At 40.1% G+C, this 14338-nt stretch overlaps 1 protein-coding gene across 1 annotated transcript; it reads left to right on the forward strand.

Annotated features, from left to right (window-relative positions):
* Positions 1–1333: 1333 nt before the first annotated feature.
* Positions 1334–13783, forward strand: PLAC9 (placenta associated 9). The gene is made up of 4 exons (XM_005520820.3): positions 1334–1511; positions 11308–11405; positions 12331–12451; positions 13603–13783. The coding sequence occupies exons 1-4, from the start codon at positions 1454–1456 to the stop codon at positions 13611–13613; spliced, it is 288 nt and encodes a 95-aa protein (XP_005520877.3). The 5' UTR covers positions 1334–1453; the 3' UTR covers positions 13614–13783.
* Positions 13784–14338: the final 555 nt, after the last annotated feature.

The following is a 14338-nucleotide window of genomic DNA, read 5'->3' on the forward strand; positions in this document are numbered from 1 at the left end:
AGCATCTCATACTGAAACACAGGGTAAAACTGAGGGTAGACTCACTGTTACCTTTTGCAGTTCCCCTCTCGGGACCTGTTAATAAGAAAATTAAGATTTATGTAAGTTTTTAGCATGCATAATCATAGCGGTTCAAGCCAAAACACCCAGAAAATCACTGCCACTCCAATTTTCATAACTAATTTAATTTTTTGTTTCATAAAAGTGTTAACTTATTCAAACCAACCCCAAGGGCTTAATAAACACTGAGGTTGTTCTATGTCTCATCAAAATTATCAGCTAAATTCCAGTCACAGAATCTCTGTTACTAATGCTATTTTGCCTTGCAACTGAGGTTACAATCTAACTTTTTACAGGAATCACTGAGGATGATTCTACTTTGAACTGTAAGGTAGCATCTCTACAGGATCATTTTCAGATATTAAAATAACTTGATTTTTTGACTGCTAGGGAGGTGGTAAAGACCAAGGAAATCTGTTTTAGTTTGCAGGGGTTTGTTTTCAATGGTTAAAACACCATCTGTCCTGAACAACGGCCCTTAGGATTAAGTAGAATGCCTTACTGGCCTCTCATTTTTTCTTACAATAGTTTGGAAAAAGATAACTCAAATGAATATGAGGAACAATACCAGGAAGGAGATACCTTAAATATTTTAACACCAGCCTAGAGGGGACAAAGATTGATGCTTATCCAGTCAACACCCAGGAACCTGCAGGACAAACAATGTTCTTCCAAGATCCTGCTAAAAGTCACACACGTTGCCAGGCTACCATGAGTAGCGCTATTTTTGCATGTGATGTTACCAAGCCCAACCAATTTTAAAACCCTGCCAAACCAAGAAGATCTCAGATGGCTCCTCAGGAGATCCTATGATACTGTCCAAACATAAAGCACCACAGACACTTGCTACCTCCCACAAGACTGCCACATATTGTACTGCCTGAGGAAGATGCTTCTGCGCTCTTCAAAAAGATCATAAAATGGAAAAAACCCTGTAAGCTCACAAGATCTAAAGATACGGTGTTTTCCAATGTTCCTGCTTTGCCTGCTCCAGATGAAGTTCTACAGGGAAAGAAACATCCCTTCCTCCTCCTTTTCCCCTTCCTTTCCTTGCCCCGCTTGCTGCATTTACAGGATCCAAAGTTTTTCATCGCATGCCATTGTAATCTGTGTAAATAAATACGAGCATAAAAAAATAACTTTGGGGAGCCTGGGCTACTTCCAGCTTGCCTGGATAGCTGGGCTGTGCATGGAGCTGGAAGGGTGTTTTTAAAAGGAGGGAAGCAGAAGAGAACAGCTTAAGAATCTTGGCTCAGGCTGGGCATATTTCCGCCTAACTCTGGCTAAACCTCAGCACGAAGGGCTGGACGAGGAGTGGATAGGAAGCCGGGGAGGGAGGGAGGCTGCAGGGCTCTCCAGCACAGCTACGGCAGAGCCCGGACAGGCTGAAGCCATGCTTTTCCTCTGGGCACTGGCATTTGTTCTAGTCCTGCAGGACCAAGATCCTTTAGGTAAGTGACTCTGAACTTGCAAAGCAGAAACAATAGCTTAATCTTAATATGGTCAAAGCCTTTGCTTGGGGTGGGAGAGGGAAGCAAATAATTGCTTAATTTCTCTATGCATTTTATGTGAAGGTGACACAGGTATGTGTCAAAATTCTGTGGGCGTATTGATTTTAAGAGGTAAAGCTCCATTTTTGTGACATTAAATTCTCTCCTGTAGGCATATTGCTTTGGTAGAGATTTTTTACTTCTTACAGGAGATAGTATCACTCTACATTCAGAAATTTAGAACCACATTGAGGTGCTGCAGACAGAGCTCTGAATTACTGTTCTGGCAGCTGTATTAATATCACACTAATCCACTTGGAAAGTTCAAGGTGATTAGAGAAAGATTCTCCTTCATTCAAAGCCTTCTTTTAAAATTTCCTGGTAACAGCATCACAATTTTATTTCTTCTGCTTTTCATTGCTTATTCCTGAGATTTTGAAGTACATAATGATTTCTCCAAAAGTCTTGTGAGAACAGAGAACATCTGATAAGTCTGCATCTGAATTCTACTTTCATTAACAAGAGATTAGTGCTGAATAACCTGTAATCACATTGTAGTGTGACTGAAAGCTATTCACTTTGGCTAGTTCAAGGGTTTACAGTCCCTATGTAACCACAAACCTGGCTGCCCAGCCTGTTTGTACTGCATCTTTTCTGCTAGCTGAGGCTCAGCTTTATTTTCCCTCTGGTCCTACTTTCTTGACAACACAGTAGTTGTATTTCATGGCAGGGTAGTAAGATCCTATTACATTCAAAACATTTCCTGAAAGACTGTTAGTCCCTTCTGCCCCCAAGTTCTAGTCACCCTTCCTTGCCCTGACTCCCTCCTGCTTAACTGGCTTTGTGAGGTTTATCTCAGTGACAAACTGAAATATCAATGCAACAGCAGGAGCACTCTAACTTGTTTTCACTCCACAAGAATACACTGTCCTCTTGTGAGTTTTGTGAGCTTCACCAAAATAAATGTGAAATTAAAGAAAAAAAATTTAAAGGCTTTGTCTATTCCCATTAAAGTACGGTTTTAACCTCAAATCATTTGCAAACTCAGATAAAATCCAGTTAATCAGAATAGCACTTCAATAATAACTGCAGCAGAGACTAGCACCCAGTATCATGCCAGGTGGCAGCTACTCAGTCAGCAAACCATGTTTATGATCTTAGTGGTGTACCTCATGCAAAATGAGAAATTTTGTGTCTGTCATGGCCAGGGGAGCACCCTGCCTGACTGAAGGCTTAAAAAAGCCATCCTCACTTTCCCTCTGCTACCCTTGAGTTGGGGAACATGACCTGATTCCCTTGCAGATCCCCCCCATCCTTACTCCCAAGGGTTCCTCTTAAAAATTATTCAGCGAAACTGGAATTTACGCTTTAATTAAATTTCAATTAATAGAAACAATCTCAAATTCAAAGAGGTCAGCCTCCAAATCATTCAGGAGAAGAGGCTGGCACGGGGGCCCTTCTGGATGCAACCATGTGCTCCTGCCGCAGTTTATAGTGCTTTGCTGCCAGCGCCAGGTTAATCGGTGGGGTGCTGCTCAAATGTAGCCTGGAGCACAATACCTGCCCCATTTAAACGTGTTTCTATTCTAACAAAAACATCCAGGCGGATGTTTCTGAGGGGCGTGGCACCCCAGCAGCAGAGATTTTGCTCCATGTTTATGCGTGGCAGAGAGGTGAGCCAGAGCTCTCAGGTCAGCACGTAGCTGGCAAGCAGGGCCATCATTAGTGGGGCGCTCCGGCCACCGAGAGAGGACAGAGAGCTCCCAGCGCAGGCACTGCTGCTCCACACCGCGGCGGGGTTCGCTCGCAAACAGCACGAGATCCACTCGGTTTTAAATACAAGCTAAAGTAAACCAAGTGTATGAATGCTTTTCTTCATTCACCTAACGTTCCTTGAATTCTCAAGATCTTTTGAATCCTCTGATGCTCACATGCAATATCAAAGCTGGGAAGATCTATAAGCTGAACCAGTGTCTAGAAACTGGGGAAAAAAATCCTTTAAGAACAGTCAGATTCTGCCCCAAATTGACCATTTGCATTATCACAGAGGAGCGTTTTTTTCTCCAGGAAATTAAACTACTGCTACTGCATTGTAGAATTAAAGCCACAGAAAAAAACTTATGATAGCTATCCTATTTTAGAGCAGACTTGGACTCATATTTATCTTACCAACAAATTAATAATGGTTTAACCTATACTCCATGTTATAGGTATTTTTTATCCTTATGGAAACCTATCAGTATTAGTGTCTCCAGCACCAGGATTGTAGGCTTTGCAGAACCCACCTCAGAGCTCCAACAAAGAAGGAGAAAAAGTTTCCAATAAAGTGTACCCTGAAATAACTGTGGTTTTTAAGACTGTGAGGTATCTGGAGATCATGGTTCAGTACAGAAGTGAGCCTTTTATAAAGAGATTTTATACATCTGTAAAGCCCTGTGTTTTCTTATGTTTATTAAAAGGAATTTAAGTTCTGTGAACTTTGTAACCCCCAAATGCAAAGTAAAAGTTAGTTTCAAATGCCCCCAAAAAATCAGGAGTTTAGAAATATAGGACTCCTATTGTCCATCTGCAGGATGTGGCTCTATTCATAAGAACAGCTGATCTGCTCTGCTTGAAGCAGATGTAAGTCCCAGGCCTGAATGTCAGGATCTACTGTGTATGTATGTATACGTGTGAATATATATATTATCTCTGAATATATATATAAATATTCTCTCCCACTATTCTACTTCCTGAGCTGCTGCACAATGCATGAACTGTCTGCCAAGAGAAAATATAACTTCAAGCAAGTTCTTAAATTTGTTTAGATATTAGAAAAAACCCTAAAATTATATTCTTTCATTGTACTTATTTATCTATTATTATTTCTATTGTTCCCATTTATTTCTTATATATTTCTACCATGACTTAGACATATGAAAACTACACAATACAGAGCTAATTAGTCACAGACTCACCTCACCCACTCCCCCTGACCAGTTTCTATTACTAAACACAGACTAAAAGCCATGTCCTCAGAGAATTGAGAAACTCTTTATCCCTGATACCAGTGGTTATCTTCAAATTGATGGTGGCATCCATTATTCATTTATCTCACATCCTCCACTCTCAAGCCAGCCTTAAGCCCACTAATTCTGCACAACTGGATTCTTTATGTATACTAAGACACAGCTCCTCTTCTTCCTAAACAGCTTCCCCTTCTCTACACACAGGTGTGTCCTGACACAGCTTCTAGCCATAATCCTCCTAACATTTAGCCTTAGTTTCCATAACAAAGATATACTCACACAGAAATAAATACATAATAAAGGCAAATTTTTCTGCAGCCCAAAGCATCATTGTAAGACACAGCCTGAATTAGAGTAACGTACCTGCTAATTACGTGGCTCGTGTCTCTTATCAGTCCAATTCCCTGTAGTCAGTTTCCATCACAGCAGCAAGTGCAGGAAAACTTGCACTGCTTGTTCAGAAGACCAGCATGCTGAAAACACGCGCCAAGCCAATAGCTCCCTCACAGGAACTTTTAATTGCTATCCTTCTTCCTTTCAATGAAAATACACAAAACTTAAGTGCTTCTTACAGTCACAGATATGGTCAAATAGCAGAAAAAGGAAAGTAGCTTTTCAAGTAGCAATTTTGCTTCTGGCACATAGCCATGGCAGGGGGCCAGATTTTTCTGTGCCTTAAAAAAAACACCAACTGGAAGTACAAACTATCCCTGGCCCTGTGCACTCCCTCAATCTCCACTGCTGGGTGAGTGAGAGATGGATCCCCTTATGAAATGAGAATTACATGGGTCACAATAGCAAAAGCTGCTGTAAATGAAGTAGTTTTACTCAGAAATACATGCTAACTAGTCAGGAACAATTGCTATGAGGTCCCATTTCTGGTTTTGCACATTTGACAAGCACAAGTGATGTACGGTTGGACCAGAACACACTGTGACACAAAGTCCCACCCACAGGTGGATGGGATAGACTAGGTAGAGATGTGAGGCCTCGTAGGCTGGTATCTGACCACCTTCATTAATATATTCCACAACCCATGAGATTCTCCCTTTGCTCCTTCTCTTTCAGGTAAAAAAGAATTAAAACAAGTACAACCTTAACTGATGTAGGATCTGAAGTAATATTCATAGTAGCATATTCTACACCTTGATAAAGAGAGTATGAACCAGGTCTGCAATTTTGGAATTTGACCTTCTGATATGGTTATTTAGCTACTAAAATTAATATTAAAAGTAATTGATTTCATGGAAGAAACTAACTTCTGGATGTTTCCCTTATTGGAGGACCATAAATCTTGGATACCAGAGAAATCCCTTGGTTTTTGTATCATGTTTGAAACCTTCCCAAGACTTGACATTCAGGCAGCAGTTGAAGTATTCAACGAATGTATAGATAACAGAGTAATCCCTAATCAGGCATTAAAAACTTTCTATGTACCTTCTTGAAATTAAAACAAAAAACAAACCAAACAAACAAAAACAACAACAAAATCTTCCCACAACTCCTAAATTTCAGATCTTCCTATACTGTCAGTTTACTGTCTAATACACAATGCCTGCTTTCCATCTCCCACTTTGGATAGACCATATTTACCCGGTATGAAATTTGCCTTGTCATTCTGCCATAAAAGCTAGAGCCTAGTAAAGGTGTGTACATTTAAATATTTATATGTATATGTATATATATTTCCATGTAAATATAAGCAAACCCATGCAGTTGCCTCCAGTGTGAAGCATATAGCAGCATGTAAGTTGCTATGGAATTTCATGTATTTATAACAATTCCTGCAGTCTTTATTGCAATCACTAAAGGTAAGAATTCCTTTATCTTTAAGAAAATAGAAACTAAACTCTAAAAAGATCAGAGGCATCTAAATCACAGCTAAGCATTAGTGTTTTATGGATTACATCCAGAAAGATGCTCAATGTCCAGTTAAAGATATGCTTCTGAGTGGCTAAGAACTTGAAGGGAATCTGTGCCCTAAAAAACATTTTAAATACAACACTTGATATCCAAATCAATTATTTTTGATGTCCGAACAATATAATTTGATATGACTTGAGTTATATATCACTGCTTAAAATGAATTTGGGGATGCTGATAATGAAACTGGTAACGACACAGGAAGTTAATTCAGTACCTCTATACCCAAGGGTGCCAATGTGATTAATTAAGAGCTGACATTACTGGAAACTAACTCTGATGCCTTGAAGAACAGCCCCCAAAATGAAATATGACTAACAGTTTTAGCTTAACATAATTTATGGTCTGAAAGCACTAGTACCGATATTTATTAGTATCAATTAAGGTTCAAATCAACTAAATCTTTCCTGAATTCAGCTGCAAGTTATCTTCACCAATCACTTTTGAAAATCATATGATTTCTTGTACCATTTCAAAGTTACATGCAAATTTCCAAGTGGAATCCAAAACTTTATATTTAGAGAAAAAAAATAATTTAAGCAAGGACCAGCAAGTCCATTCAGAAGTCTGTTGCATTCCTCCCAAACTGGTTAGTGGATTCATCATTTGAATTTGATCCTCCAGCTCATGACCTTTTTCCTGTTGGAACATAAATCATTACTACCACCATTCCTTTTCTTATCAAGGGCTATCTGGCCACCTTATCCTACATGCTCCGGGAATAAAATTATACTACTAAACCTAAGTCAGTGCAAACAAAAACACACAGCACAGCACATTTTCTTGAAGAGTTAGACATGTTTTCTCCTTTATTCCCCTTGCTCTATCACATTTTCAGGCTTCTTCATTTGCCATCTGGTTCCTGTTTTAATCTCCCATGTTTTTCACTTGGCTTGTGGCCTGCTTTGTTTTACCCCTCCCACTGAGCACAAACAAGAACTTGCTGTCAACTTGCAAAACCACACTGATCATAGAATGAGGCAAAATAATTTTGCAGGTTTTAAGACCAATGGAGAACACTGTGGTCACTCACCTTGACCTTCTCTATAATGCAGACCAAAGAACCCAACCTAGCAATTTCTAGATCAAGCCTGTAACTTCATTTGGACCAGCAATGTGTCATTAGGAAGGATACTTTAAAAGACCTTCCAGATCTGCGTGGTCACGTACTTCAGTTCTGGCAGTCCCAGTAACCACAGAAAATGACAGCAGAGAAGCAGTTGCTTGGGTTTATTCTGATGCTTACCATTAGCAACTACTTGGATGATCAAAATGAACCATTTAACAGCATCTGGATAGAAAGAATCCTGACAGTCCTAGAAGGGAACTTCGTCAGGGAGCACAGAGAAGCAACATCTTGCGGGTTGGGGGAATATATCAAATGTAAAGGAGGCAGAAGAGCTTAACTGAGTGACAATCTAAGATCGCTGCTCTTAGTCTGTTTAGTAAGGCTGTTCTGATTCTTAGTTTGCTCTTTCTCTCTCTTGCTATAAGATCAAGCTTTGTACTGTCAGGCTGACCATGATACATAGATGTTACTCTTCATGGTGCTACTTCTTTCAAACTTTAAGCATGTTCTTCTATTAAACAGATCCTTATTAACAACCAGTTCAGAGATGCTCCATTTCCCTGCTGGTGTCTGACTGCATCACAGCCCAGGGTGGTTGGAACTACCCTGATTTATGAGCATCATCAATGCAGCACAGAGGACTTAATCAGAGGAAATAAGGCATGAGTAGTTTTCTTATATCAAACATGAGATTTCTGGTTCTTGATGGAAAATAACTACTCTAGATATCAAATAGAATGGATTTCAAGAATTTAACTAAACATGTCACCTGCAAGAAATATCAGGTGGAAATCTGCAGATGGGACATTAACTGAAAGGTAATGTTCTCTCTGCTGTACTGAAATGTGAAAAGGGTCTGCGTGAAATAATCTATTAAGTTTCAAATGAGAGATTTAAGACATTGAAATATGCCTCCTATACACTTGCATAAGCTGTCAAAAGTTGCAAACACCCACACATATTAAATATGTAATTTATATGGCATACAAAGAACACTTCACTTCTAAAAGTAGTAAGCTTCAAAACTTTCTACCAAAGTTGTCTGTATTTATGCACATGCTTTGAAACACAGACAAGTAAAAATTCCAATATACATTTAAAACAATGTTTCTTCAGTAACCTCAGAAAATAAGTACCTGGAAGTATCCTAAAAGGTCATTAGTCTCTTGCTTACATAGTTTGCAGCCTTCCACTCTTCACTTCCTTTACACAGTGACTGAATTTATTACATGAAGTAGAGATGCTCCTGGAGTAAGGTCAGTGACAAAGGCAGATTGTGTCCCTTTCCTTCACCAGTTGCAATAGAGAAGGGCAGTGCTCATAAGCAACATTCCATGTGCTCTCTTTGAGTACATGGAAATTACTGCTTTGGCTGAATTGCCCGACCACAGTGACCCAGATATGTGCTGTATTTACAAGGGACCGGATGTGTCCTGTGAACAGCCCATCCCAGAGATAAAGCTGTAGTTTAACAGCTAAAGCCAGACAACAAAATAACAATGAGTGTTTTGGGCAGCCACAGCCCCAAGCCAGAAAAAAGAAATCTGCACAGACAAAGCACTGGCTGGCCAGCCAGCAGCAGCTGAGTTAGCCTGTTCTGGCGTGGTGGTGAAGGGGCAATCACAAGAACCTGAGCATCTCTTTTTTGGTGTGAAAGTGACTAACAAGACATGGACACACAGGTCCTGAGAGGGTTTCTCCTTTCTCAGCCCTCTCACAGCTCACAGCTCCATACTGTGAGGTCTACAACTAGACATGCTTTTGCTTATACTAACTCTTAGCCTTGCTATCATCAGCTGTCAGGTGCTCCCCGAGACACTTAGGCTTGGCCTGTTTATCAAATTTTTTGGGCACTGCACTAATTCTGTGGTTCTGAGTGATAATCTTACAGCCCTGTCAAACTAGAACAAGATGCTTTGTCCTCCTTCAGTACGCCCATTGCTGCTGATAACGCAGCAATGCACTTTAAGTGGTGGAAAGTTGTCTCCCCTCATATCAGGAGAGGAACCCACCACCCAAGGAACCAAGACCTACTGAGTCCTGTGTCTCATAGCATAGTGTCTCCCTTTACCTTGCTCTCTAGATGCACACAAAGCCTTGCAGTGCTTTGCTAAGCTCACAATAAGACATGACAACCTTATATTGGCTATACATTACCTATCATGGTATGTATACATGTGCTTTGAACTGTCATCCATCATATCTAACCTCCCCACCTACAAACACTTGTCTAGAGAATCAGCCAGCACAATTTCAGTATCTCCACACCATGATATAAAAAAAACATGCAAAGAAGCAAAAATTTTGCGAAACAGCACGTTCACCTGACCACTAAGACAGTAACAACACTCATAAACCACCACTACTAGCAGCAAAGAGAAAAAAAAGGGTAACTGGAAAGCAGCTGGTGTTGAAATACCTGCTGTATTTCAGCACTCTCCTGTAAACAGGTAGAGGAAGCCTTTGGGATTCTGTCCTAACAGCACCACCTTCTGGTGACTGCACTAAAAAAAACCCCAACCAAATCTCTGCCAAACCAGTTTCTAAATAATGCCCAGAAAGTCAGGTCACCTCGTAATCCCTCCTCCCCTCCGTCCTCCCCCTCCAATTACAAGGATGTCATTCCAACTCCGAGTACATCTCTCATCCCCCCCAAACTGCAGTGATCCTTACTGACACGTGTTTGCCATCACCTGACACCTACACTCCAGAAATCTTGGCACAGCCTTGAGATGAGAAGCACTGCAGCAGTTCCACACCTCTGTTCTGGCAGAGCAGTACTGAAGACAGAGTTAGTTACTGCTCTTGTGTGTCTTACTGATCATTGTAACACAAGCTCAGTTTTGTCTTTGTTACAATCAATGACAATGTTACAATCAAACAATGAGTTACTTCTGTTTCCTCATTATCATAGCTGCTTCAAGCATCAAACAAGAGCAAAACCTATCTTTACATGCAGGAAGATATGTTATCACTTTACCACAGCTTAAAATATTCCATTACAGTCCTCTGCACACATGTGAAAATGTAAATGTTACTGAATGCTACAAAGAAATTATGAAAAGGAAGCAGGCTCCACTAAAGCATGGACACCAGCAGCTACTGACTGACCTTTCATGGAGCACAGCCAGCAAAACGAAAAGTTCAAAGAGCAAGAGCTCATGAGTACCGAGAGGTAATCACAGATAACTGTCAGAGATATGTGACTTTGTATATAGCACTATATACAAGTCAGCAAATGTACACATTTTTATTGTTTCCCTTCCCATTGCAAAGTCAGACTGTTAGAGACAACTTTCTGTCATCAGACGTCATCAGCAACCATTTGGAAAGGGGACAAGCTTAGCTACTCTTCAAAGCTCTACCATACCAGCTGCTTCTGAAGAAAGTCTACAAGGAACTGTTGTGCAAGGCAGATCTTCCCAACAGTTAGGCTTCACACTTAAGAGAGACAGAGTTACAGCCTATAAACTTACCCTACACAGGTAGGAAAAAATAGATTATGTAAAACAAACACACACATAAACAAAACAAACACCTGTAGGAAGAGAAAACACCTTGTTCCAACCAACATGATGTGTGCAGGCAAGGAGACATTCACTGCACCAGGGCACAGCTGTAGTTATTGGAAAAGAAGTTCAATTTCTACATTTGGTTCATAAACAAGGCCGTGTAGCATGCAAAATACAACTTCAGAAATCAGAAAGGCAAGAACTGCTATTAGCCCTCTGCTAATTAACTGTGTCTGTACTTCCAGCTGCTGCAGATCCTGTCAGTATGGCACCTGGAAGTTTGGAAAGAGGAAGCTGGTGTAATGAACATATGCTCCATGAACGCTTAGATATTATTGAAGAGGTAAGAGGGATTGTGCTGGCTCCTGAACTTTACCAGACCTCTGCCCTATCCTTTTGACCAAAGAAAAAGGATGTTTCTAGACAGTGTCCCTTCCTGACTTAATTCTAGTCAAGGTTGGACTACTTTTTTTTTTTTTCAGATGTCATAGTTTATAACTATCCATAAAACCATTACCACCAGAAATATATAATCTTGATGAATTCCAAAAAACTGATTAATAATTTATTATATATCAGCCTTTTCTAGAATGTTTATAACTGTGCCTTTAATCTAAAAATCTCAGAATCAATATTTGTAAAGTTTCACGTTGGCTTATTGGTAAATGTGAGTTCTGCAGGTGATGATAGAGGAGTTTCTGCTCACCCCTGCTGACACTTAAGAGCTAAATGCGCTTTATGACTGGGATTCTAGGAAAGCTGCAGAGTTTGATTTTTTTTTTCCCTGGTGTCTTAAGCACTCACAAGATATCTGCTAACTATTCTCAGCTGGGTAGTTCCCAAACTCCATGCTGAGGTTTTGAAATAGCAACATTACCTCTTTTTTGCTCTAGTCCCAGCCCTGTTCTTTCCACCTCATCAGCTCCTCTCATCATCCATGCAGTTTCTTTTATTGCATATAGTAAATTTCAATTCTCTCACAGAAAGAATTAAAAACAAACTAATGCAAAGCCCCAGTAAGTTAAATTCTTCTTTATACAGGGGTGCCTTAACCTAACTCTTGCAAAACCAAGTGCTAGTACTTGGTGCCACTAGAGGCCAGCAGAACACAAGAAATGTTTAAAGGTGCAATGCGCATTATAGACTAAATTAGCTGTTGGCACTAAAGGACATGAGGTTTGCATTTCCGCAAACACATCTGGGGCAGTTCCTTCCACTTGACCCTTTGACTACCTCCTTTCTCCATTTGTCTCACTTGTTTCCATTAGAAGGTAATAAAAACTGTGGAGCACCTAGAATCAGAAGTCAAATCACTCCTCAACATCATCAGTGAGACAACACTGAATATCCCCACCATTCCAGGAACTCCACTGATAGACATTTTTGATGGTCAGTATCTGGTCCGGTATAATCTATGTTGAAAAAAAGGGTTACATATGTTATTATTAAATATGCCATATTTTCTCTCTCAGGATGTGAGCTAAATCCTTCATTCAGCTCAGGGTAGCTAAGGGCTCAGAACTGGGGGCCTCAGGACGCCAATTCTGGGTCCAGTTTGAAAAATCAGATTTCAACAACCACTGAAGAGAAGGCTGGGAGAAAAGAAAGCAACTCACCTTAGAATGGCAGGGCAGATGAAGTTTGCTCAAGCTTCCTTTCAGATTTAAGAGCCTGTGATTCTTTAGCTTCATGTGTAAGAAAATAAGGAAGAGCAACAAAATTTAAAAAAAAAATGGAGGTATTGCTACTATGATATCCTAAATTCAACTTTGACACATTAGCCCCTCACACAAAACATGCTCCTGGATAAATGATTTTGGAATAAATTAAACCACAACAGAAATTAGTTGGATGAGACCACCTATTCTACTCACTTTCTTATAATGCTCTATGCTCTTCATCCTCTGCCTAAATATCAATAGTGCATTTAACAAGGTGAGACACTCTTGATGGAAAACAAACCACTTGTGGACAGATGTAAGCATCCACAGACATGTTTATGAAGTCAGTTTTGTCAGTGCTGGGTTGTTTTTTCATTTAAGGTAGCTTAAAGTGGGCACACTACAGTGCACTGAGATGATGGAAGGAGACAGCAGTAGAGTTTATGCTGCTTTTTGCTTCTTGCAGTTGGCTGTATGTATCTGGTCACCATGACTGATAATGTCCTCCCCAACTTTGCTATCCATTGAAGTTTTCTGTGAGGGGCAGTTAACAGGTTAACAATTAAGTTACTCCCCTGCAATGGAAGGGGGTGTTCCAGTAAAAGTGAAAAGTATTCCAGTAAAGCACTGCAGTGAATTTAAAGTGGAAATCAGCACATTTGCCGCAAATCTATAGCAAGTACTACTCGGATGGATCTTGCAACAACTGCCAAACTGCTCAAGAATTACAGATCGGACCTTCCTTCTATGATTTTGTGACTCAAAGTGACAATTCCTCACTTTAGAGTAGCAAGATTCATGTTTTAAATTAGATTTATGCATAAAGATTGATCCTGATCTCATAACCAAAAATAATTGCATCAACTCTTCTCTATACAGATACCAGCTGAACACTGTGAAGACAGAAGACAGCTGAATGTAACTGTGGTTGTCATAAACAATTGCCCTTCTAATCATTTAATAAGCTTGTGTTTCCAGAATTTGTGCAGGGTGAACAATACTCAGCTGTAGTTTGTCTTCTGTGTTGCTGTGCTTTATAATAAAGAGGTATTTGCTTTCAGACACCGTTTCAAACTTTGCATTCCAAATCTTTCAGGAGCCCCACTTTATCAAAACTGCCTTTCAAATACAGCAGTCAGTAAGCAAACAAGATCAAGTGGTGTTCAGGACTAAAGAACAGCTAACAATTCAAAAGCTTCCTCCTACCCTTCCAAAGATGTGAACTATTAGTTTCAGCCAACAAAGAGACTTCCAGCTGCAAATTCCTCTCAAGACATGCTCAGATTTTCTGACAGAAATGAGTGTATGATCTGCCTTTGGACACAGGACACACTGCTGCCATTGACCAAAATGGGAGTCCTGCCAACAAGTCCCAGTCAGAATCCATCATTTGGACACACAGCTACCATATTCTGTAATCTTTACATTCCCCTCCCTTGCTATGCTGACAAATCAGAATTAAATCCAGGACATTGTCTTTTTCTTTCAAGACAAACAGCAAAAGAACTTCTAGGAAAAAGGACCTACCAGACAACAGACAGAGCACACTTACATGTGTGTGAAGTAAGGGGAGTTTGCACATTCTTGATTAATAAGCAGTCCATTTTCACTGATC

This window comes from Pseudopodoces humilis, chromosome 9 (assembly GCF_049639895.1).
Source record: "Pseudopodoces humilis isolate 2021_Gansu_Grassland_sample_001 chromosome 9, ASM4963989v1, whole genome shotgun sequence".
NCBI lineage: Eukaryota > Metazoa > Chordata > Aves > Passeriformes > Paridae > Pseudopodoces > Pseudopodoces humilis.